At 41.3% G+C, this 25,060-nt stretch overlaps 1 protein-coding gene across 10 annotated transcripts; it reads right to left on the reverse strand.

Moving 5' to 3' along the window:
• Positions 1-13,151: 13,151 nt before the first annotated feature.
• Positions 13,152-24,858, reverse strand: LOC143491144 (uncharacterized). Of its 10 annotated transcripts, none has more exons than XM_076989915.1 (13): positions 24,825-24,858; positions 22,616-22,760; positions 22,016-22,073; positions 21,580-21,689; positions 20,969-21,021; positions 20,402-20,524; positions 20,148-20,317; positions 19,733-19,841; positions 19,171-19,293; positions 18,522-18,567; positions 15,061-16,115; positions 14,137-14,369; positions 13,152-13,375 (listed from the first exon to the last, which is right to left on the reverse strand). In XM_076989915.1, exons 4-11 carry the CDS (start codon positions 21,600-21,602, stop codon positions 15,068-15,070), a joined length of 1,695 nt encoding a protein of 564 aa, XP_076846030.1. In that variant the 5' UTR covers positions 21,603-21,689; positions 22,016-22,073; positions 22,616-22,760; positions 24,825-24,858; the 3' UTR covers positions 13,152-13,375; positions 14,137-14,369; positions 15,061-15,067. The 10 variants fall into 10 exon arrangements, with proteins under 10 accessions (XP_076846030.1, XP_076846029.1, XP_076846027.1 ...); XM_076989914.1 differs by lacking the exon at positions 24,825-24,858 and adding an exon at positions 24,090-24,456; XM_076989912.1 differs by lacking the exon at positions 24,825-24,858 and adding an exon at positions 23,977-24,083.
• Positions 24,859-25,060: the final 202 nt, after the last annotated feature.

Genomic DNA, 25,060 nt, shown 5'->3' on the forward strand with positions numbered 1-25,060 from the left:
ACTGAACTATGTCGCTAGTCTCGCGAGAATGGCAACCTGCAGTAGCCCGAGTGTCAGTTCTCGCGAGAATAGCGCTGACAGCGGGAACAACAAACCCGAAAAACTAATCAGAGATGGATGAATGTAACGAGAGAGAAGGTGTTTCTATCAAAAAAGTGAAGACGTCGTGTAAAATATAAGGGGTCCTGGACCTTGATTGGGCTGGAGGGAATGATCGCAGCGACCAGCGGAAAATTTTCCTTATTTTTAAATAAAAAACGTGACAGGTATCTACTTTGCTGCCAGGGTGCTCCTTTTCTAATGTAATTCATTCAATTCCATCTCATTACTCCTTTATTTAAATGTATTATTTAAAGTAGAATTAATTTGCCCAAATTAAAATGGCAGTAGATACGAACAGTCTCAAATGTAAATTCATTCATGCTGCGGTTTATTGTGGTACTTTTGCATATTTTTATTTTTTTTTTCTTAAAAAAAAGAAATGTATAATAATGAGCTTATTATTAAAAAGGAACAACTATTACTGAATAAAGTAATATATATATATATATATATATATATTCATATATTTTTAGTAAGTTGCGTACTAAAATTCTATAACCACAGTATGTTTTTTGTTTACTTAGATGTTATGAATTGATTAATCGAAATGACGTCACAATACATGACGTTGGTAAGTAGTAGAATTCCGTTTCTATAGTAACGACATAACACAACATAACCGAACGTATATAAGGCCGCACGTCAAGGCAGTCGACACCAGTGTGATATTTGTTGAGAAAAAGGAAAGACTGTACAGCATCACAGCTGAACATACAACTAATTAACACAGTAGTGGACAGTGGAGAGTTATAAGAAAGAAGATGGACTGCAGTATACAGACTGAGATGGAAAGTGAAATTCTGAAAAGAAGTGAGGAACAATCAAAGGATTACACACAGACGCTGAGTGAACAGGAGGAGATGTTCAAGATGACAATTGAAAATATGATATCCAGGATTAATAAAGCCACAGATCAAATAGACACAGAGATGATAAAAAACAGAGAGATGGTCAGTGAGTACAAGAAGATGGAAAAGGAGTGGGCAAGAGAGAGAGAAGAAATGAAGAAGAGACTTAAGGAACTGGAGGATGAAAAGAGGGTGGTTGAAGAGGAGAGGAAGCTAATGGAGGAGGCGTGTATAAAGGAGACGAGAAGGTTGGCCGAGTACACAGCGAGGGAGGAGCTGGAGAAGATCAAGCTTAGGCACGAGATCTTCTTCTACCAAGAAAACGAAAAGGCACGCCTGAGTGAAGTAGAAGAACTTAGACAAAAGATGAAGGAGAATGAAAAGATAAAGGGGGAGCTAGAAGAAGAGTTGAGAAGGAATAAGGCTTCATGCCGCCTGAAGCAAATGGTGGCTAGAGCGTTTGTGAAGAAAGACGGAAAACCTGAGGGCTCTGAGAAGAGAACTCTGGGACGATGGTGGAGGAGCATATGGCGAAAATGGTTCAAGCACTGAAGTGAAAGTGTGAGGAACCGCACATGATCTCCGTGTAGATGCGGTTCACCTGCCGCTCATCGCGCCTCCCCATCGCAACTATTTAATCTTCCCCCTCACTCTTCTTGTGAAGTATTGGTGCCATGCCACGTACCGAGCGGTCTCTCCGTGTTACTGCCTTCCCCGTGTACCGACCTCTGATCTCCTCCTAGACCTCGTCCCCTGCCTAGTCCCTCTGAACCAGAACCATATAGAGAGAGAGTCGCGCCATCTCCGTTCACTCCAACGGACCCGTTTGATTACAGCAAATACGAGCAGCGCAGTCAAGCTGGACCAGTGGACCATCTGTGATACACTTTTACAGGTTAGTACGCTTAAAAAATCTGATTGTGTATTATAAGGACATCAGAATCAAATTAACATGTGCGTTAAAATGTGAATTAAAGCATTTTAGTGAATTATCCACCTCTTAATAAGCAGATTTACTTTTAGGAGTAATGATTAGTCCAAATGTTTCTGTCTAATGGGCTTGATTTGGAGCTGTTTGGGGGGTTGTTGGATTTTGAAGCTCGGCTGCTGGAGTTGTTTTTCACCTTTGTGGATTGGCTCTTGCTTCCAAGCTGACCATCTTTTAACCGTTTCTTCTTTCTGTCATTTCGTATTGTGCAGGGGGCTTCCTCTTTCTGAGTGCGGGGCGATGCACAAAAATGGTGCAAACAGCATCTGCTCTCAGCCTAGTCTTGCCCTGTTTGGTTCTGATGAACTGGTCTGCCTCAAAATGTGCCTGCAGAGTGATGTGAGTTTACTCCTCACACATGACAACTCAGTTTTGTCTACCCATATACATATCCCATAGTGGGTGAATACACAGTATTAGAGAACACTTACTGGATACGTATACACTCATTACACGTATAAAAAACAACCAAGGATGTGCAACAAATTCAAATTCATATCACATCAATACTCATAATAATCTTTTTCTCCTCTCTCTCTTTAGGCCAAAGAACCACAGGGGATTCAATGGAGCTGCAACTAGATGGCACCCTCACCTGTTTGATAGCTCTGTGATCATTGTTTCAATAAAGACGGCTATTATCCGCACTTGGATCCTTGTCTGCCTGATTAGTACGTTACAGAAAGGGTAGTAAACAAACCTGTGCCCTAGAGAGATTATAAATAATATGGCATTTCATAATAATAATAACAATAATAATAATAAACACATTTTATGAACTTATTCATTTTGGTTGGATGTGCCATTGCCACAGAGGGCACGCTGATGCCAACTCCTCTCTGAGGTTCACCATCTGCAACTATAGAACTATATTTGGATTATAAATACAGACTTATGCTAACGGGTCGCCCAATGGAGGATGGGTTCGCTTTTGAGTCTTGGTCCTCCCGAGGTTTCTTCCTAATCCCCACCATCATAGGGAGTTTTTCCTCACCACTGTTGCCTCTGTCGCTCATTAGGGATCTGGACCCATACAATTGTAAAGCTGCTTTGTGATGTGTTGTAAAAAGCACTATATAAATAAATTTGACTTGACCATGTTACAATAATTATGATATTTTATATATATATATATATATATATAAAAAATTACACGCTACCGTTCAAAAGTTTGGGGTCACTTAGAAATGTTATTTTTGAAAGAAAAGCAGTTTTTTTATTTAGCTAACATTAAATGCATCAGAAATACACTCTATACATTATTAATGTGGTAAATGACTATTCTAGCTGTAAACGTCTGGTTTTTAATGCAATATCTACATAGATGTATGGAGACCCATTTCCAATAACCAGTGTTCTAATGGTACATTGTGTTGGCTAACTCTGTAAGGAGGCTATTGGATATTTAGAAAACCCTTGAAAACCCTTGTGCAAGTAGGTTAGAACAGCTGAAAACAGTTTTGCTGATTAGAGAAGCTATAAAACTGACCTTCCTTTAAGCTAGTTGAGAATCTGGAGCATTACAATTGTTGGTTCGATTAAACTCACAAAATGGCCAGAAATGAAGAAATTCAGTTCTGAGAAATGAAGGCTATTCCATGCGAGACATTGCCAAGAAACTGAAGATTTCCTACAATGGTGTGTACTACTCCCTTCAGAGGAGAGCACAGACAGGCTCTAACCAGAGTAGAAGGAGAAGTGGAAGGCCCCGCTGCACAACTGAGCAAGAAGACAACATTAGAGTCTCAGGTTTGAGAAATCAACGCCTCACAGGTCCTCATCTGGCAGCTTCATTAAATAGTACCCGCAAAATGCCAGTGTCAACATCTACAGTGAAGAGGCGACTCCGGGATGCTGGCCTTCAGGGCAGAGTGGCAAAGAAAAAGCCATATCTGAGACTGGCTAATAAAAGAAAAAGACATTGGACAGAGGAAGATTGGAAAAAAGTGTTATGGACAGACGAATCAAAGTTTGAGGTGTTTGGATCACACAGACGGACATTTGTGAGACGCAGAACAACTGAAAAGATGCTGGATGAGTGCCTGACACCATCTGTCAAACATGGTGGAGGTAATGTGATGGTCTGGGGTTGCTTTGGTGCTGGTAAAGTGGGAGATTTATACAAGGTAAAAGGGATTTTGAATAAGGAAGGCTATCACTCCATTTTGCAACACCATGCCATACCCTGTGGACAGCGCTTGATTGGAGCCAATTTCATCCTGCAACAGGACAATGACCCAAAGCACACCTCCAAATTATGCACAAACTATTTAGAGAAGAAGCAGGCAGCTGGTGTTTTATCGGTAATAGAGTGGCCAGCGCAGTCACCAGATCTCAACCCCATTGAGCTGTTGTGGGAGCATCTTGACCGTATGGTAAGTGCCCATTAACCCAATCAAACTTGTGGGAGCGGCTTCTGGAAGCATGGGGTGAAATTTATTCAGATTACCTCAGCAAATTAACAGCTAGAATGCCAAAGGTCTGCAATGCTGTAATTGCTGCTAAGGGAGCATTCTTTGACGAAAGCAAAGTTTAAAGTAGAAAATTATTTCAAATAAAAAAAAAAAACATTATTTCTACCTTGTCAATGTCTGGACTATATTTCTATTCATTTTGCAACTCATTTGATAAATAAAAGTATGAGATTTCAGGGCAAAACACAAAATTGTCTAGGTGACCCCAAACTTTTGAACGGTAGTGTGTATATATACTGCTCAAAAATATAAAGGGAACACTTAAACAACACAATATAACTCCAAGTCATTCTCAACATTCCCCTCAAACATTTGCAGCCACGTACTGAACGAAAGCGTCGATTCGCCAGGACACTGGAGGAATGGTGGCGGTAGGGAAACGGCCATCCTCTTTGCCAATTTGTTAGGTTGTTAAATGAAAGTAAGAAGCAACACAACCGTACAGATTAAATACACACGTAGGCTTTGTTCGAAATAGACTACTACATACTGGATACTGCATACTGGTCCTCGTAGTAGTATGCAGTACAGTTTCCAGTATGCGACAAAAGCAAAGCATACTACGGGGTTACGTGAACGTAGCGTTGCATGATGGGATGCAGTACACCACGAAGATAGCTCTGTTCGCGTACTGGAATATTTTGCGGAAGTAGTAGGTCATCCGGGTATGTTTCACGTACTGAAAATTTTCATTTTGGTCACATACTGCATACTGATTTGGGGCTCGATCAGTACGCCAGTAGTATGTAGTAGGCTATTTCGAACACAGCCGTACTTTACTGAGCACATGGCACTCCTTCTTCTCCTCTGCCTTCCTCTCTTACACAGTACACAGTGCCTCCTAGTGGAGGATCTAATTAGAACTCTATAGAACACAACACAATCGTTTTAAATTTTATACATAACAAAACAAATCACTCTTTTAGGAAATTAAAATAGAATATTTATTTCAGAAATGCCATTCCTAAAATCATACGACCTTCATAATTCATTACAATAGTTCCATAGAGATTTAAAAACCATTTGTATTGTTAATATTATGCATTTAAAAATACCTATTAGTAACAGTGATAGTGTTGGTGGATTAAAACTGGAACATTTCATGTTATTTCATCAGCATGAAGAGATTACGCATCATCTCCATCATCAGGGCTCGGTAACATATGGCACGTGGGCATGCCGAGGCATAATCACTGGCACGCGCCACGCTGGACCAGCATCAGCAAAAAATTAATAATAAAATATCTCAGACAGAGAGCACGATCCTCCAATCGAAATCGCTCCTCAACGCTCTGCTTGGCGGAGGCGTTTATACTTGGCGATCGATCGCGATATAATACTTAATTTGTGTCCATTTACACCCCCCCCACCCCCGCTGACAATTTACACTCGCCACATATATATATATATATATATATATATATATATAAATATATATATATATATATATATATATAAATATTCAACCCCCCAAAGATTTTAAAGATTTATCAATATATGTTTTTTCAAATAGCAAGATTCTTCTTTGGATGACTTCATGAGTTGAGTGATACATATAATCAGAACAGAAAATGCATGATATAGTATTTGTGTGTAACAGTATATTTTGTTAAGATAGCCATGTCACAATTATTCAACCCCTATATAATATTGTTGTTTTTAAAGCTTTCTGACAGTTTTTATGGACTAAAGTGGAGTTGAAACATAACTAAGCCTTTGAGAACTCTATAATGATCCTTCATTTGCTTCAGCTGTGATGCATATATAAACCCCACCCATGAAGGAATTCAAGGTGAGTTGCAATCATGGGAAAGACAAAGGAGCTTCCACAAAAGCTGAGAGAGGAGATTATTTCATCGCACCTAAAGGGCCTTGGGTATAAGAAGATTTCCAAAAAATATAACATCCCAAGAGACACCATTGGGAGCATTATAAGGAAGTTTAAAACTTATGGAACAGCTGCAAACCTGCCTGGCCGTGGAAGAAAGCCCAAAATTTCATCAAGAGCCCTTAGCAACTTAGTCAGGACAACTAAGAAAAACCCCCGTGTGAGTGCAAGACACCTACAGAATGACCTGATGAAGGCTGGAACAAGTGCTTCAGTAGCAACTATAAGTCATGGCCTGGTGGTAGGGAACTGGTCTTGTGATCGGAGGGTCGTGGGTTCGATTCCCAGACCTGAGGCCATGACTGAGGTGCCCCTGAGCAAGGCCCTTAACCCTCAATTGCTCACTTGTATAAAAACGAGATTAAAAAATGTAAGTCGCTCTGGATAAGGGCGTAAAAATGTAAAATGTAAAAATGTAAAATATAAGACGTGCACTGAATAAAAGAGGACTTCATGGCCGGACTCCAAGACGCACTCCACTCTTAACCACAAGGAACATCAAAAGTCGACTAGAATTTGCCAGGAGGAATTTGGATAAGGCTACAGAATTTTGGGAGACAGTTCTATGGACTGATGAAACCAAACTGGAACTGTATGGACATATGGACCAACGGTATGTCTGGCGTGCGAAAGGCCAGGCTTACGACCAGAAGAATACCATCCCCACAGTCAAGCATGGAGGTGGGTCATTGATGATGTGGGGCTGTTTTTCTGCAGCAGGAACTGGTAATCTTGATTGTGTAACTGGCATCATGGATTCTCAGAAATACCAGGCCATTTTAAAGAGGAACGTGATGGCATCTGTTGACAAATTAAACCTTGGCAATCATTGGACCTTCCAGCAAGACAATGATCCCAAGCACACCTCCAAGTCAACCAAAGCTTGGTTGAGAAAAAGATCATGGAATGTCCTGGAGTGGCCTTCTCAGTCCCCAGATCTAAACCCGATTGAAAATCTTTGGTGGGATTTAAAGAGGCAGTTGCAGCACGGAAGCCATCAAACATCACTGAACTAGAGGCTTTTGCACATGAAGAATGGGCCAAGATTCCAATTGAGAGGTGTAAGAAGCTTGGTAGTACTTACCAAAAACGTTTGTTGGAAGTTATAAAAGCTAAAGGATGCTTCACAAAGTATTGAAGCACAAGTACAAAGAGTTACATTTTTTCATTTGAACTTCAAAGTTAAGTCAACTTCTGTTGTCAAAATAACTCAAATATGTATTAATACTGTTTGTTGTTTAATTTTGTCATTTATTGTCAAATGATGCAATACTTGCAATAAAAGAAAAAAAAAACATTAAAGTGCCGTTCCAGAATAACAAGTGAAGTATTTTAAACTTTGATTTAAAAATGTCTAAAGTTATGGCTCTTCTAATGGTTTTATTAGGGGTGGGCATAGATTAATTTTTTTAAATCTAGATTAATCTCACTTAATTCTTGAAATTAATCTATATTAAAATGGTTCATATGCGTGCTACCCAAGTAATGACTAAAAGTCAGTTTTTGAGATAGGATTTCTTAATACAGGGGGTGCGTTAGACCAGGGGCTCATCTCCTGTTTCCAAAATGCATCAATGACTGCTTGAGGAAGCTGTTCTACTTTGATACTTGAAGAAAAAAAACATGCTCAATAAAATGTAGGCTACTCGTGTTCAACGGTTTATTCAGTTAAACATGAATTTGTAAGCCTACATACTGTACATTAAAAGGGGTTGATAACATGTTTATTCAGCTAAACATGATATTTGAAATGTAAGCCAACATTTAGTACATTTAACCTCACGGACGTAATTTGTAATTACGTAATTTTTTTCAAAAGCCGGTTTTGGTCCTCTGCAGTTTTAAACGGTTAAAAATAAATATTTAAATAGCGACGAATCTAGCGCTAGGACCATGCAGAAAACGACCGCTCCGAGCTCCGCTCCGGTAACACTTTACGTTCCTAAAAATGAATTTTCCATGAAGCAAACCTGGCGACTTTGTGGCCGCATCCATGTAAACACACGTACGATTTGTAATTCACAGGTTTGAAAACTCGTTCTCGCCCCTACTGTGCAATTTGGTTAGGAATACAGCCGAGCTCAACTATCAAGTTGAAAGTCATCGTAGTTTGCTTACCCATTTTGACCCAGTTCCCAACCCAACTTTAAGAATAGATTAACGGCGATAATTTTTATATCGCCCGATAAGAGTATCAAATTAACGACCGCCGTTAATGCCGTTAACGGCCCACCACTAGTTTTTATTCAGCTACTTTTGTGTAACAGCGGCATATACTTCTGTTTAAAGAGATTCTCCGTGCAGTATCCGCCTTCTTTTGGCAGATCTGTTAAGATGATTGGCTGCAGTAAAAAATGATTGACAGCTAACTCTGGCTGATAATTGGCTTAATGAAAATTGATTGACAACAAAAGTCTAGTATCTGATTGGCTGCAGTCGAAAATGATTGACACATGCTCCGCCCTTTACCCACGCCCACCGGGGCTCCGGCCTGCAGCGTTACCCTTCTCGTTTCTATAGTAACGACATAACACAACATAACCGAACGTATATAAGGCCGCACGTCAAGGCAGTCGACACCAGTGTGATATTTGTAGAGAAAAAGGAAAGACTGTACAGCATCACAGCTGAACATACAACTAATTAACACAGTAGTGGACAGTGGAGAGTTATAAGAAAGAAGATGGACTGCAGTATACAGACTGAGATGGAAAGTGAAATTCTGAAAAGAAGTGAGGAACAAACAAAGGATTACACACAGACGCTGAGTGAACAGGAGGAGATGTTCAACAGGAGAATTGATAATATGATATCCAAGATTAAGAAAGCCACAGATCGAGTAGACACAGAGAAAATACAAAACAAAGAGATGGTCAGTGAGTACAAGAAGATGGAAAAGGAGTGGGCAAGAGAGAGAGAACAAATGAAGAACAGACTTAAGGAACTGGAGGATGAAAAGAGGGTCATCGAAGAGGAGAGGAAGCTAATGGAGGAGGCGTGTATAAAGGAGATGAGAAGGTTGGCCGAGTACACAGCGAGGGAGGAGCTGGAGAAGATCAAGCTTAGGCACGAGATCTTCTTCTACCAGGAAAATGAAAAGGCACGACTGAGTGAAGTAGAAGAACTTAGACAAAAGATGAAGGAGAATGAAAAGATAAAGAGAGCTGAGGGCTCTGAGAAGAGAACTCTGGGACGATGGTGGAGGAGCATATGGCGAAAATGGTTCAAGCACTGAAGTGAAAGTGTGAGGAACCGCACTTGATCTCCGTGTAGATGCGGTTCACCTGCCGCTCATCGCGCCTCCCCATCGCAACTATTTAATCTTCCCCCTCACTCTTCTTGTGAAGTATTGGTGCCATGCCACGTACCGAGCGGTCTCCCCGTGTTACTGCCTTCCCCGTGTACCGACCTCGGCTCTCCTCCTAGACCTCGTCCCCTGCCTAGTCCCTCTGAACCAGAACCATATAGCGAGAGAGTCGCGCCATCTCCGTTCACTCCAACGGACACGTTTGATTACAGCAAATACGAGCAGCGCAGTCAAGCTGGACCAGTGGACCATCTGTGATACACTTTTACAGGTTAGTACGCTTAAAAAATCTGATTGTGTATTATAAGGACATCAGAATCAAATTAACATGTGCGTTAAAATGTGAATTAAAGCATTTTAGTGAATTATCCACCTCTTAATAAGCAGATTTAGGGAACTAATTCTATGCTAAGACAACGCGAATACGGTTAGCGAGCTTTCACATTAACGACTGACAGCCTATTAATAGTAAATTCCTCTCTTAATGCCATTTTACCTAAACGCGATGTTAAACATTTGAGTGTGATTGTAGAGTGTGTTGGGTGGAGGAGGTGAAATGAGGATATCCATTAACGTTAAGATAACGCACAATAAGGAGGAGAGCCATTCTTGTGATACATCACTGCTGATATTGACTAGAATGCATATTTTAGACTTCTAACTAGTACACAACAGTGTAATTTATAGATCAAGTGTTTGTAGGTTTTGTTAATCTGTTGACTATTATCTGTATTATGCTCAGCAGACTTTGGATTGATGGCAAAGGGAGAGAGATCATCAAGAGATTGAAAACACAAGGCAAGTTGAAACTAGGGTGGCAGTTTTGATCAATGAATCTTACAAGACTAAAGAGGAATACAACATACTAAAATCTAGTACAGTATGATATATGTAATCATATGTAACCATACTAGACTTGTATTCTATTATTGTATTATTTATGTTGTATTTAATTTATCTTGTTAGTGTATATTAGTTGCCTGCTGTTTTTCACCTTTGTGGATTGGCTCTTGTTTCCAAGCTGACCATCTTTTAACCGTTTCTTCTTTCTGTCATTTCGTATTGTGCAGGGGGCTTCCTCTTTCTGAGTACGGGGCGATGCACAAAAATGGTGCAAACAGCATCTGCTCTCAGCCTGGTCTTGCCCTGTTTGGTTCTGATGAACTGGTCTGCCTCAAAATGTGCCTGCAGAGTGATGTGAGTTTACTCCTCACACATGACAACTCAGTTTTGTCTACCCATATACATATCCCATAGTGGGTGAATACACAGTATTAGAGAACACTTACTGGATACGTATACACTCATTACACGTATAAAAAAACAACCAAGGATGTGCAACAAATTCAAATTCATATCACATCAATACTCATAATAATCATTTTCTCCTGTCTTTTTCTCCTCTCTCTCTTTAGGCCAAAGAACCACAGGGGATTCAATGGAGCTGCAACTAGATGGCACCCTCACCTGTTTGATAGCTCTGTGATCATTGTTTCAATAAAGACGGCTATTATCCGCACTTGGATCCTTGTCTGCCTGATTAGTACGTTACAGAAAGGGTAGTAAACGAACCTGTGCCCTAGAGAGATTAATATTATTATTATGAAATGCCATAATATTATTTCTAAACACATTTTATGAACTTATTCATTTTGGTTGGATGTGCCATTGCCACAGAGGACGCACTGATGCCAACTCCTATCTGAGGTTCACCACCTGCACTGATGGGACTGTGACTGCTTGGCCTGGAATTAGAACTATAACTATAGAACTATATTTGGATTATAAATACAGACTTATGCTAACGGGTCGCCCAATGGAGGATGGGTTCGCTTTTGAGTCTTGGTCCTCCTGAGGTTTCTTCCTAATCCCCACCATCATAGGGAGTTTTTCCTCACCACTGTCATCTCTGTCGCTCATTAGGGATCTGGACCCATACAATTGTAAAGCTGTTTTGTGATGTGTTTTTAAGCATTCAAGTGTCTCTCCAAACTGAATTATGTCGCTAGCCTCGCGAGAAAGTCAACCTGCAGTAGCCTGAGTGTCAGTTCTCGCGAGATTAGCGCTGACAGCGGGAACAACAAACCTGATCAGACTAAACTAATCAGAGATGGATGAATGTAACGAGAGAGAAGGTGTTTCTATCAAAAAAGGAAGACGTCGTGTAAAATATAAGGGGTCCTGGACCTTGATTGGGTCCTTGGTTTAATACACTATTAAATAGCAATACTATTATTAATAGTAATACTATTAAATAGTAACAATAATAACTGAAATAATATAATAATTATAATATAGAAGAAATACATTTGTTTTGCATTTTTATTGTAGGTAGATCATTTTGACTAGGTCATCTTATAAGTAGCTCACAAGCTGAAAAGGTGTGGGCACCCCTGGTCTAAACAAACTACCAAACGTAAAGGTGGCACTGAAAAGCTGAGAGAGAAAAGACAAGCTACAGAGGTTACTCACTGAGTGAACAATGTAGGTTTCAGTAGCTTTCCAGTTGTTTTCCCCTGTATTTTGTCAGGGTCAAGTTGTTAAGTTTGTTAGTTATTTTGATATACCAATATGTGGCTTTGTAATCATATTATTGCTGGAAGTAATATTGTCCCTATGACAATAAAAGCTGACATATTGTCACGGTAGGTCGGCCTGGAGGCCGCCAGAGGGCGCCTACACACACTCCCTCGGTCACACGCACGCCCACAACCACACAGAGCACACCCGGTCACCCTCAGCCTCTGTCTCCTGCTGCTTCTGTCCCAGCGTTACACATATACACTACGTACCATGTATAGATTCATATACAGTATATATACACACACATATATATATATATTTTAGTGGGCCAGTCTGTCAGGAACTCCCGGGCCACTTTTTCTCCCCAGTCCGCCCCTGTCAGCACGGCTGCAATTTCAGTTGAAATCACGCTTCATTTCAACAGTTCTACAAGCGCCATTTCTTAGTTAACAGGAGCATAATAAATGCCAGAAGACTGTGATATGTTTATTAAACTTTGTCATTACAAAAAGTTTCACAAACTTATGTTACCGAGCAACACGTAAATACTTTCTTGCACTTTCTTGTTGCTTTGTGTAGGTCTACATTGGTAGGTCTACATTAGTAGACCTGGCCACGTGCAGGTAGTATGCAGTGGTACACATAAGGTCAGGGAGTTATGTTAAAACAGATTAAGATTAAAGCAGATTAAAGAATGTGCTTGCAAAGAAAAGCTGGTTTCTGTACTCCCCATTCAAACAAACCATGAAAATGACCTTTCTAAAAACTTGTGTATTATATTTTCTTGTACAGTATCCTTTAGTACCTTGATAGAATTTCATATTTTCTAAGATATAAATGTGCATATGGTTATTTATCTTTGGAATTGTTTTATCCGTTTCAACTTTATGCAGTACCAAACTTCACTTTTAATGGTTTATTCCATACTCTTGAGATGAACTGATGTAGGCACTCGTTTTAAATTTTATACATAACAAAACAAATCACTCTTTTAGGAAATTAAAATAGAATATTTATTTCAAAAATGCCATTCTTAAAATCATACGACCTTCATAATTCATTACAATAGTTCCATAGAGATTTAAAAAACATTTGTATTGTTAATATTATCTACTTAAAAATACCGATTAGTAACAGTGATAGTGTTGGTGGATTAAAACTGGAACATTTCATGTTATTTCATCAGCATGAAGAGATTACGCATCATCTCCATCATCAAAATCGACTCCTGTAGCCGCACGCTTCCTGTAAAACAAAAGTCAGAAGGATGTGCTAGTAATTTTAGCTCATCACAGTTGGCAAACATTTGTAAATAAAATGTAAATGTGCCATATTTTGTCAATTGTGATTTTTTACACCGCAATCGAAATTTGTCCTCCGCTTTTAACCCACCTGTGCAGTTAGAACACACACACACACTAGTGATTACTAGGGCGGCAAGTGACGGCAAGAGCAGAGAAACAAGACTTGTACGGTTAAGGGGCAGTCATGGTCCTGTGATAGGGAACTGGTCTTGTGACAGGAGGGTCATGGGTTCGATTCCCAGACCTGAGGCCATGACTGAGGTACCCTTGAGCAAGGCACCTAACCCCAACTGCTCCCCGGGCGCTGGGCTAGGGCTGCCCACCGCTCTGGGCACGTGTGATCCACAGCCCCCTAGTAATCACTAGTGTGTGTGTGTGTGTGTGTTCTAACTGCACAAATGGGTTAAAAGAGGAGGACAAATTTCGATTGCGGTGAAAAAAATCAAAATTGACAAAATATGGCACATTTACATTTAGCATTTGAACAGGGTAGAAGTGATATAGTGCAAACCAAATGATGAGCTGCACTGTGTATTTACACACTTACGAAAGGCATTTAGAAAAGAGCCGTGCCTAATGTGTTCAGTGTAGGTATAATGGCTTGTGTACCTAATGTAGTGCCAAGGTTAGGGTTAGCACACTCTCACTACAACGTTAAAGACAAGGATGGTCATTAACACACATACACAGGTATATATTTACCTGGGTGGGAGGGGCTTGGTGTGTGCAGGCATGCCATTGGCTGTCAGCAGCTCCTGTAGCCACACACATTCCATGAGAATATCCTGAGCCCAGCTCCTGCTCTGTTGCTCCTGCCTCCCTGCTGCCCCCTTGTGGACCCGCTCAGACTCTGCAAGCACTGCTCTCAGGTCTCGGATCTCCCACTCTGACTGTTTCAAGCTCTGATTTAGGAGCATGGTCGTGCTCTCCGCCTTCTGTTCACGTCATACACACCAGCACAGGAGACACCAGAGTCAGGACAGGTGGGTTGATGTGGCTGGGGAAGATACTGGTGCTAAATTGGTGGCAGATTGTTTTAGTGCAAACGGTTCAGTGTTTCAGCTTGTGTTTATCAAGGAATATGGGAGTAATGTCTTGTTTATGATACACAGGTTATGACACACAGGTGCTGATTGAAGTGTTTGAATGGTGTAGCACCAGTTTAAGTCCTGACCCGTCCCACATTAGGGAACAGGGCTCTGTATTCACGTCACATGCTATTCAGAAGGCACGTAGAAAGGAAAGCCAGTGTGCTGGGGGGAGTGACCTGATCCCTAACTCCTCCTACTGTAGGTGGGTCTCCCTAACTCCACCTGCTGTAGGCGTGTCTACCTAACACTACCTGCTGTAGGCGGGTGCGGGTCTACCCAACACTACCTGCTGTAGGCGGGTGCGGGTCTACCTAACACTACCTGCTGTAGGCAGGTGCGGGTCTATCTAACACTACCTGCTGAAGGCGGGTGCGGGTCTACCTAACACTACCTGCTGAAGGCGGGTGCGGGTCTACCTAACACTACGTGCTGTAGGCGGGTGCGGGCTAACCACCACACACACACACACAACATTACTAAAATTTATTAAATATGAACAGGAAAATGAGACCAAAGTAAAGACGTCACTAGATACCTGTTCTCTAGTGCCTGTGTAAGACGGGCGATGTCTCACAGCTGCAGAGGGTGACGGGGGTGGAGAGGGTGTAGAGGGTGGAGAAGGTGTAGAGGGTGGAGTGGGTGTAGAGGGTGGAGAAGGTGTAGAGGGTGGAGGGGATGTAGAGGGTGGAGGGGATGTAGAGGGTGGAGAAGGTGTAGAGGGTGGAGTGGGTGTAGAGGGTGGAGTGGGTGTAGAGGGTGGAGGGGATGTAGAGGGTGGAGGGGATGTAGAGGGTGGAGGGGATGTAGAGGGTGGAGAGGGTGTAGAGGGTGGAGAGGGTGTAGAGGGTGGAGGGGATGTAGAGGGTGGAGGGGATGTAGAGGGTGGAGTGGGTGTAGAGGGTGGAGGGGGTGTAGATGGTGGAGGGGGTGTAGAGGGTGGAGTGGGTGTAGAGGGTGGAGGGGATGTAGAGGGTGGAGGGGGTGTAGAGGGTGGAGGGGGTGTAGAGGGTGGAGGGGGTGTAGAGGGTGGAGGGGATGTAGAGGGTGGAGTGGGTGTAGAGGGTGGATGGGGATGTAGAGGGTGGAGGGGATGTAGAGGGTGGAGTGGGTGTAGAGGGTGGAGGGGATGTAGAGGGTGGAGTGGGTGTAGAGGGTGGAGGGGATGTAGAGGGTGGAGGGGAAGTAGAGGGTGGAGGGGAAGTAGAGGGTGGAGGGGATGTAGAGGGTGGAGTGGGTGTAGAGGGTGGAGGGGGTGTAGAGGGTGGAGAGGGTGGAGAGGGTGTAGAGGGTGGAGGGGGTGTAGAGGGTGTAGAGGGTGGAGTGGGTGTAGAGGGTGGAGTGGGTGTAGAGGGTGGAGGGGATGTAGATGGTGGAGGGGATGTAGAGGGTGGAGGGGATGTAGATGGTGGAGGGGATGTAGATGGTGGAGGGGATGTAGAGGGTGGAGGGGATGTAGAGGGTGGAGTGGGTGTAGAGGGTGGAGTTGGGCTGTAGTTGTTCCTCTCGCTTTGGATCCTTTTCTTCTTTCGCTGAATTCTGGTTGGAGTTTTCAGCTTTCTACCGAGTCTTATAACCTGCCCTTCATCAGAGCTAACACACACACACACACACACACACACACACACACACACACACACACACACACACACACAGAACGAAAGAGCAAAGAAAGAGAGAAACAGGGAGAATCAATATTTTGGATTTACTTTCATTGATTTAGTTTGTATCCCAAGTTTGTCTGATAACATTAGATTCACGCTGTTTAATCTACACTCCTTCTATTGTAAAATTTAGGCAAGATTGTAGGCAGGCTGAGAGACGTTGGCGAAGGTCAGAATTGCAAGTACATTTTGATATTTATAAAACAACATTGCACAATTACAACAGTGAAGTGAAATCAGCAAGGAAAAACTATTTCTCTACCTTAATCAATTCATCAAATAATAACTCGGCTGTCTTGTTCAGAAGTATAGATCAGCTAGTAAACCCCACCTCCTGTTTCTTCCCTGAGACTGTTTCAGTTGAAAAATGTGATGAGTTTGCAATATTTTTTAGGGACAAGATTACTAGTATAAGGCAGAACATAGCAACAAGCACTAATAGACTATCAACCCTTATATCAGTTACTCAGCCTAACTTTAATGTCTTATTTCCAAGAAGTTGACAACACTACTTGATGTGATCTCATCACTAAAATCCTCTACTTGTGAACTGGACCCTTTACCTACATGCTTTTTCAAGCAGGTTCTGAGCTCATTAGCAAATGAAGTTCTAACGATTGTTAATCAGTCTCTGCAATTGGGTGAATTCCCTAACTTTTTAAAAACAGCAACGGTTAAACCACTATTAAAGAACAGAAATCTTGATCCCACAATTCTCAATAATTATCGACCTATATCTAACCTTTCCTTTCTTAGCAAAATCATTGAAAAAGTTGTGTCAATCCAGTTGAATGATTATGTAAAAGTAAATCAAATAAATGACACTTTTCAATCTGGTTTCAGAGCTCTCCACAGCACTGAAACAGCCCTAGTTAAGGTAGTAAATGACTTGAGATTGAATACGGATGCAGGCAAACTCTCAGTCCTTTTTCTGCTGGATTTAAGCACTGCTTTTGACACGGTTGATCATGAAATTCTTCTTGATCGACTACAGAGCTGGGTAGGCCTTAGTGGCTTAGTCTTAGACTGGTTTAGATCGTACCTAACTGGGCTTGATTACTACGTAGCATTAGGTACCTCTTCCTCCACACGTCAAAAAATAACTTGTGGCGTCCCCCAAGGATCAATTCTTGGGCCGTTACTATTCAACCTATATATGCTTCCGTTACCACATATCATTAATAAACATGGTATTAGTTATCATCAATATGCAGATGACACTCAACTTTACATTTCTCTAGAACCTAAGGCCCTAAAATCAATTTGCTCACTGTTTGACTGCATAGATGATATACAGACATGGATGTCTGACAATTTTCTGCAATTAAATAAACAGAAGACAGAAGTTCTTGTTCTTGGCAGTGATTCACAAAGAAATGATGTTTAAATATTTAAATCAAATGAATCTGAATGCCAGACAATGTGTTAAGAACCTGGGCGTCACCTTTGATAATGAGCTCAGCTTCAAATCACACATCATGACTACATACAAGACAGCTTATTTTCACCTTCGAAACATTGCTAAGGTCCGAGATATGCTCACTCCTGCTGACAGTGAAAAACTTGTCCATGCATTTATCACATCAAGGCTAGATTATTGTAACGCTGTTCTGTCTGCTCTTCCAAAGAGCTCTATTTCGCACCTACAGAGAGTTCAGAATGCGGCTGCAAGGGTTCTGACCCACAGGTGAAAGAGAGATCATATTACACCTGCACTCCACTCACTGCACTGGTTACCTGTCAGCTTTAGGATAGATTTTAAGGTTCTAGTCATGGTTTTTAAATGTCTTCATGGTCTTGCCCCTCTTTACCTCAGTGAAATGATGGTTAGATATGTTCCAGTCAGGTCTCTGAGGTCTTCAAACAGTAATCTACTGGTGATTCCTAGATGCCGATTAAAGATTGGCGAGGGTGCTTTTAGACACTATGGCCCAAAGCTCTGGAATTCTCTTCCTGAAGAGCTCAGAGGCATTTAATCCCTGAATAGTTTCAAGAACAGTCTCAAAACATTTCTGTTTAGATCTGCTTTTAGTTAAGAAACTCTAGTCTATTATTTTATAATTTGTCACTTTATTTAATTATTTCTTTTTATCTTTAATTTTAATATTTTGTTATCTTCTTATATTTACTTTAGTTTTATTTACTTTACTTTTTTATTATATTGTTTACTTTACTTTTTTACATTTTATGTTATTTTACTTTAATTTCTTCTAACATTTCCTTTTTGTCTTCTCCTTTTTATGTTTCTTTTATTTATACTGTAAAGCACATTGAGTTGCATGTATGTATGAAAGGTGCTATACAAATAAAGATTATTATTATTTATTATTATTACCTGAGTGTTTGTCCTTCATCACAGGATCCGTTCTGACCTTCCCACGCTGTAACGTCACACAAGCAGAGAGGTTTCACTGCCATTCACGCTCGTAAACTCATATCCAGATTCATAAAACATGTCATATATAACTTCCACAAGAATGTAGCACTCACTCAGGTCAGAGGTCACACTGCCTACCATGGAGGTCGTTACAGTGAGTCAGAACCACACAACTGGTCCCTCAAACCCAGACACACGCTGCTTGTCTACAGTTTCAGTTGCATTGTGATTATATTCATGCATTTTGCATTTTCTGAAGCAATTCACAAGTTCACTGCCTTTTAATGCCGAAGCAAACACAAGACTATACACAGCATCTGTTCAGCGTATGCTGAATATGCCATAGTACCGGTTCTGTGTGCAGCGAGTCCAGATCGCTGTCTGTGGTGAACAAGTCTGTCCTCCTCAGAGGAACTACAGAAGCTCAGAGATCTATATGAACACAGTACCTACGTCTACAGCACTGAAAATGGTTTATTCTGATGCACTGTATATTTTTACTCTATATTATTGTTGTCTGACACTGTGAGTATGAGTAAATCTACTTCATTTTAACGACAGAAACAGCTCAGAGAAGGTCTGGCTCACAGATGAAGCCAGGAGCTACCTGCTAGGGGTCTGGGTTTGGGCGTTTGTGAAGAATGCCTACTGGGGTTGTGTGTTGTGCTCAGATATCCTGCCATCTGGGCTTCAGTAACGCGTACAGTATCACTGCTCAGACTGTCTGTGGCTTAGGACAGAACCATCAAGAATAACAGCTACATTAACTTGACTTTGAGTTAACTCAAATACATTAACTGTGCCCCTACGGTCCCCCACTGACAAAAAACCCAACATTTTTAAAGAGATTGTTGCACCCTTTTAAATGAAAATCATGATTTCATAAAGGTCCAGTTCAGAAGGTACGTACATAAAGCTATGCTGCCTCCTACTGGTTGATTCCTGTCAGTTCAACTCATTATAATTAAAATCTCTCCAGTCTTTTAAGACTTCTCCATTACATCTGTGGACACTCAAATGAGTATCATCCCACAACAGGCCTGTAGGTCATTTGAATCCTGGGCAGAAGCTCGTTTCCTTATGCTGAACTGAGACCAGTTCCCACCCCACCCCCATCCCCATCGACCTAATCTATATGGTCACTGGAAACTGATCTGAGGTCAGCATACCTGTTCCAGTTGAACGTGGCACTGGAACGTCCAGCATCACATCTCTGAATCTTGAGCTGAAGTCTTCAGTGCACACGCTCTCCTCCTCTTCCTCCTCTTCCCCTGTTACCTATTAAAGATGCTATTTTAGCTTTGTTATACTGTTGTACTGTTTGTACTGTTTGTCCACAGTGGCAGTTGTCCTGTTGTTGTGTTGTGTTCGTCCCTCAGGGGGGCGGGGCATATAATCTGCCTCACCTTTCACTTTAAAAATACATAATAATATAAAATGAAAAAAAAAATTATGAAATGTGTCATACATAAATAATATAACAAATATTGTAATGTCTTAATGTAATGATGAAATCACACACACACACACACACACACACACACACACACACACACACACACACACACACACACACACACACACCCCAATGGTAGTTCCCAGCAGTCGTTCCAGTCTCCAAAGACACTGCTCAGTCTTCGAGCCGCCGGGTCCTGCAGCTCCCAGTGTCTGCCAGGAGGGGGCAGTAAAGAGGCGAACACGATCACTGCCCCGTTCTTGCTGGCCACCTCGCTCCACTATGTTTATAGTGACCTCTGTAACGGCAGGGAAACAGGCAACGGTTCGGCGTTACAGGAGGCATTGCACCCTGGGACGGGACCATTATCGGCCTGTTTTACCTGTGGAAGTGTCCGGGAGGTCAGAGTTTGACTCGTTGGGCGTGGAGGTAGTGTTGCCAGTGGGAGGGGGCGTGGTGCTCAGGACAGAGTCTTTAATCATAGACTTACTGCTTCTGAGGTGCACTGAAAATAATTTTAAAGATATAAAAAAGACCACATGTGCTATATCCTAAAACAAATATTGAATTTGGGCATAATCCTAAAATGATTTAGATTATATTTATTTTCAAAAATCAGAGGAAAAAAAATCCAATTAAAATAAAAAATTTTCAAGTATCCAGATTCTGGACAGTCTGCAGAATTGACACCCAGTGAAAGGCACTGGTTCCCAGTCCGAGTCCTTGGATCTCAAGCTCAGTGTATTTTTGTATTCTCACTCATCTCATAAAGGTTGATGAGTTCTACACCTGCTCAATGAGCTGAATCAGGTGTGAGACAGGTGAGAGCATGAGAAAACGTGATGAGCGTGGTACTGGTCCCAATGACACGCCCACAGATCACGCCCACAGATCACAGGCCACGCCCACCGCCATCTTCTAACGTGATCCTGAGAGGCCTTGAGTCTACCTGAGTGGAGAAAGTTCTCCGTCTTGCCGTTCCCTCCATTTGGTCGGGGGAGTCTAGGGACACAACAGAAATTTAGCGTAAATTTAGAAATTTAACTTTTGCAGTAAATATCCTCATTCTCACCCACTTCACATTCATGCTTTTTTTGCAAGTGTACAAGGTAATTTTAACACATTTGCTGGTTAAATGATCATATTCTCTGCTTGTATCTATATGGCACAAATCAGGGATATAAGACCCCACAAAAGCATCCTTGTATTAATATAACTGATCAAACAAATGATCTTTTGCCTGAAAGAAATGTCTTTTATCATTTTGTTATGGAGGTCACGGGGTTAGTCCCAGTTTTAGGAACCAGAGACATTGTGTTATTTCCTTACTGGACAAGCAAGGCCTTCACCAGGTGTGCCAGGTGTGCGTGAGCCAGACACACGTGAATATGTCTGCACGCTGGTTCCCAACACTTCAGCTGCGTTATCACTGTAGTGTTGAGCCAGTGACTTTGTGACGTGTTACACAACATCAACATTTACTCATTTAATTGCTGGAAATGCAGTTTTTCAATGAAGAAACAGAAAGGAAGAAATATTGTGAGTGGCCTCCCATCTGACCTGCAGCCTACTGAGCTGATCATCGATGGCGTCAAGCAGGAGATCGCAGTGGTCTCTGCAGAGAGCAGCTGGGTCCAGACAGAAACCACTGGTCACCTCTTCAACACCATCTGAGAACAGAGAACAGGCAGAAACTAACATCAAAATGAAAGACTGAAAAGACACTCCATTGCTGTTGTGATTGGTCAGATTATAACCCATGAACTACTGCAGTACACAGTGTTAATATGGAACGTTAACACAGAGGTATCTGGGATCAAAATAATGTGTGAATATATTTAGAAGTCGCTGCACCTTAAACAACAGCGTCAGTTCTTTGTATATAGACAGGCTCCTTTAAAGCTCAGTTAAAGCTCAGTTAAAGTGCATGCACCTCCACCCACACCGACAAGACTGATCCAGAATCAGAGTAAAAGTCTAAGACAAGCATTCAGACCAGCACAGAGGCGATCATCTGTGTCATCAGCTTCTCCGTGGCTTCCAACGTCCATCACCTACAACACGCAAGTCAAAAAACACAACATGAAACTGCACTTCCCAACATTACAGCCTCTGTAATATAACTTTTACCCAACGAACTGTAGGGTAGTGAATGTATCATTTTCAAACTAATTAAAGGGTCGTTCATTCATGTTTTATTCGGTTTTAGCTCGTTTGTTATGCTGAAACACACGTTTGGAGAGCTGGAGCGACTGTTGGTGGCCTGTTGCCCGGGGAACAAACTGGGACCCGCCAGTAAACGCGGTCCGGTCTGGTGGGAAATAAAGGCTCACACATTCCAGTCCCACATGTGTATCCACCAAAATGTCTTAAGAGTTACGCACTGTATCGTGTTAGTACTATGCTGCTTCTTGAAGCTAAACGTTTACCAACTAAATGAAAGTGGATATAATAAAGGCGAACGTGCATGTTTAAGAGCTGCTTGCGCGTCGTTTATAACGTCCTTTATCACATTAGAGCATCGTGTAAACACACCAATGATCAAATCATCTTTCGTTTTGTTTGACCTAACGAATCAAGACGCACGTATACTCACAGTTGGTTTGGGTCTGGATCTCAACCCTGCTGCGGGACTGATGGACTGAGCTGCACACATCGCTTGACATTCACAGACGCACGCGCCGCAGGATCTTAGCAACCGTCAGTCCTGCAGACCCAACACACCCTGAAAAGAAGTTGAACTGAAGACACATGGAGTGGTTCAGGTAATGCTAGACATTCAAATGGCTTCAGTTCACTGGTGCATAATCAAACATTTCTCACATTTGTCAACACACATTATAGATCATATTTCCCATATTTCACATTGTCAGATGAGGCTTGACTTGTCCACCCATGTGATCAAGACTCGTTTCAGTCCTGTCTTTGTGTGCATATACTTGGCGATCGATCGTGATATAATACTTAATTTGTGTCCATTTACACCTCCACTCCCCTAACAATTTACACTCGCTACCCCCCCCCCCCCCCCCCCCCCCCGCTCCAATTTTATTTGCTGATAGTGCCACACACTCATTACACTCCATGTCTCAAAGGTTGCCCACCCCTGGCATAGAGCATACCCGTCAACTCTCCCGTTTTGGCTGGGAAACTACTACCATATTTTACCCCTCTTTCCCGATGTCCTCCCGTATTAATATTTTCCCGTAAATTCCCGTATTGTAATATAGTATATATAGGTATAATGACAAAATTTTCAAACAGCCTCAAGCTTTAAAAGAATCACATATCTAGACAGAGGTGAAATATACCTTTAAAATGATACCTGGATTTTGAAAATTGGTTGAGAATTGATAAAGTTATGATATTTATAATATCATGTATCACATTAAAATATAATACATTAATTACAATAGAAGTCGTGTGACTGAAATTCACATAATCTAATTCTAATTAATCATAATTAATAATTAATCATAATCATAATCTAATTCGAAGTGATGTTAACTATATTACCATTTAACAACAAGTTATATCAGAAAACAATGAGATTAAACTACACAACACTGGTATCAGTACCGATTTCAAGAAAACACTGTGGGAACGAGTTAAACCGAGACGCCGCTTTTAGCCTAAAGTTGCTAGCTACCGTGACGTTCGATACGCCAATGTCAATCATGACTACTTATTTTCCGCGGTCTAGTAAAATACTTTCGCCTGCACGGATTTCGATTAAATTTGGTCAGTATTGAGATAAAAGCTGTATTTTTAGGTCCACATATATTTCGATGGTGTCCGGAGCGTTGATGAAGAAAACAGACCGCTTGAAAACAACAAAGTATCTTCTCGCTGGTCTCCCGACCTGAAATCGCCTCAGAGTTGACTATAAATAGTGCCTGATGATTGGCTGGGTTGTGCTTGACGAAGTCACTGTAGTATTCAGGAAAAAACATACACCTGCTAGGCGGTGAGGAGTGATGTTATATGACACCTTTACAAAAGTACAACGTAGTTTGGAACACATTACTGAGCCAGAATTTTTCGCATCGAACGTTGGTTCGTCAGCATACCTAGTATAAATCTTAAAAGCATTCAAGCGCCTCTCCAAACTGAACTATGTCGCTAGTCTCGCGAGAATGGCAACCTGCAGTAGCCCGAGTGTCAGTTCTCGCGAGATTAGCGCTGACAGCAGGAACAACAAACCCGAAAAACTAATCAGAGATGGATGAATGTAACGAGAGAGAAGGTGTTTCTATCAAAAAAGTGAAGACGTCGTGTAAAATATAAGGGGTCCCGGACCTTGATTGGGCTGGAGGGAATGATCGCAGCGACCAGCGGAAAATTTTCCTTATTTTTAAATAAAAAACGTGACAGGTATCTACTTTGCTGCCAGGGTGCTCCTTTTCTAATGTAATTCATTCAATTCCATCTCATTACTCCTTTATTTAAATGTATTATTTAAAGTAGAATTAATTTGCCCAAATTAAAATGGCAGTAGATACGAACAGTCTCAAATGTAAATTCATTCATGCTGCGGTTTATTGTGGTACTTCTGCATAATTTTTTTTCTTAAAAAAAATAAATGTATAATAATGAACTTATTATTAAAAAGGAATAACTATTACTGAATAAAGTAATATATATATATATATTTAGTATAACCACAGTATGTTTTTTGTTTACTTAGATGTTATGAATTGATTAATCGAAATGACGTCACAATACATCGATAGATAGATAGATAGATAGATAGATAGATAGATAGATAGATAGATAGATAGATAGATAGATAGATAGATACATACTTTATTGATCCCGAAGGAAATTTAGCATGACGTTGGTAAGTAGTAGAATTCCGTTTCTATAGTAACGACATAACACAACATAACCGAACGTATATAAGGCCGCACGTCAAGGCAGTCGACAATAGTGTGATATTTGTTGAGAAAAAGGAAAGACTGTACAGCATCACAGCTGAACATACAACTAATTAATACAGTAGTGGACAGTGGAGAGTTATAAGAAAGAAGATGGACTGCAG

The sequence above is a fragment of the Brachyhypopomus gauderio genome, unplaced genomic scaffold (genome assembly GCF_052324685.1).
Source record: "Brachyhypopomus gauderio isolate BG-103 unplaced genomic scaffold, BGAUD_0.2 sc71, whole genome shotgun sequence".
In the NCBI taxonomy this organism is placed as follows: domain Eukaryota; kingdom Metazoa; phylum Chordata; class Actinopteri; order Gymnotiformes; family Hypopomidae; genus Brachyhypopomus; species Brachyhypopomus gauderio.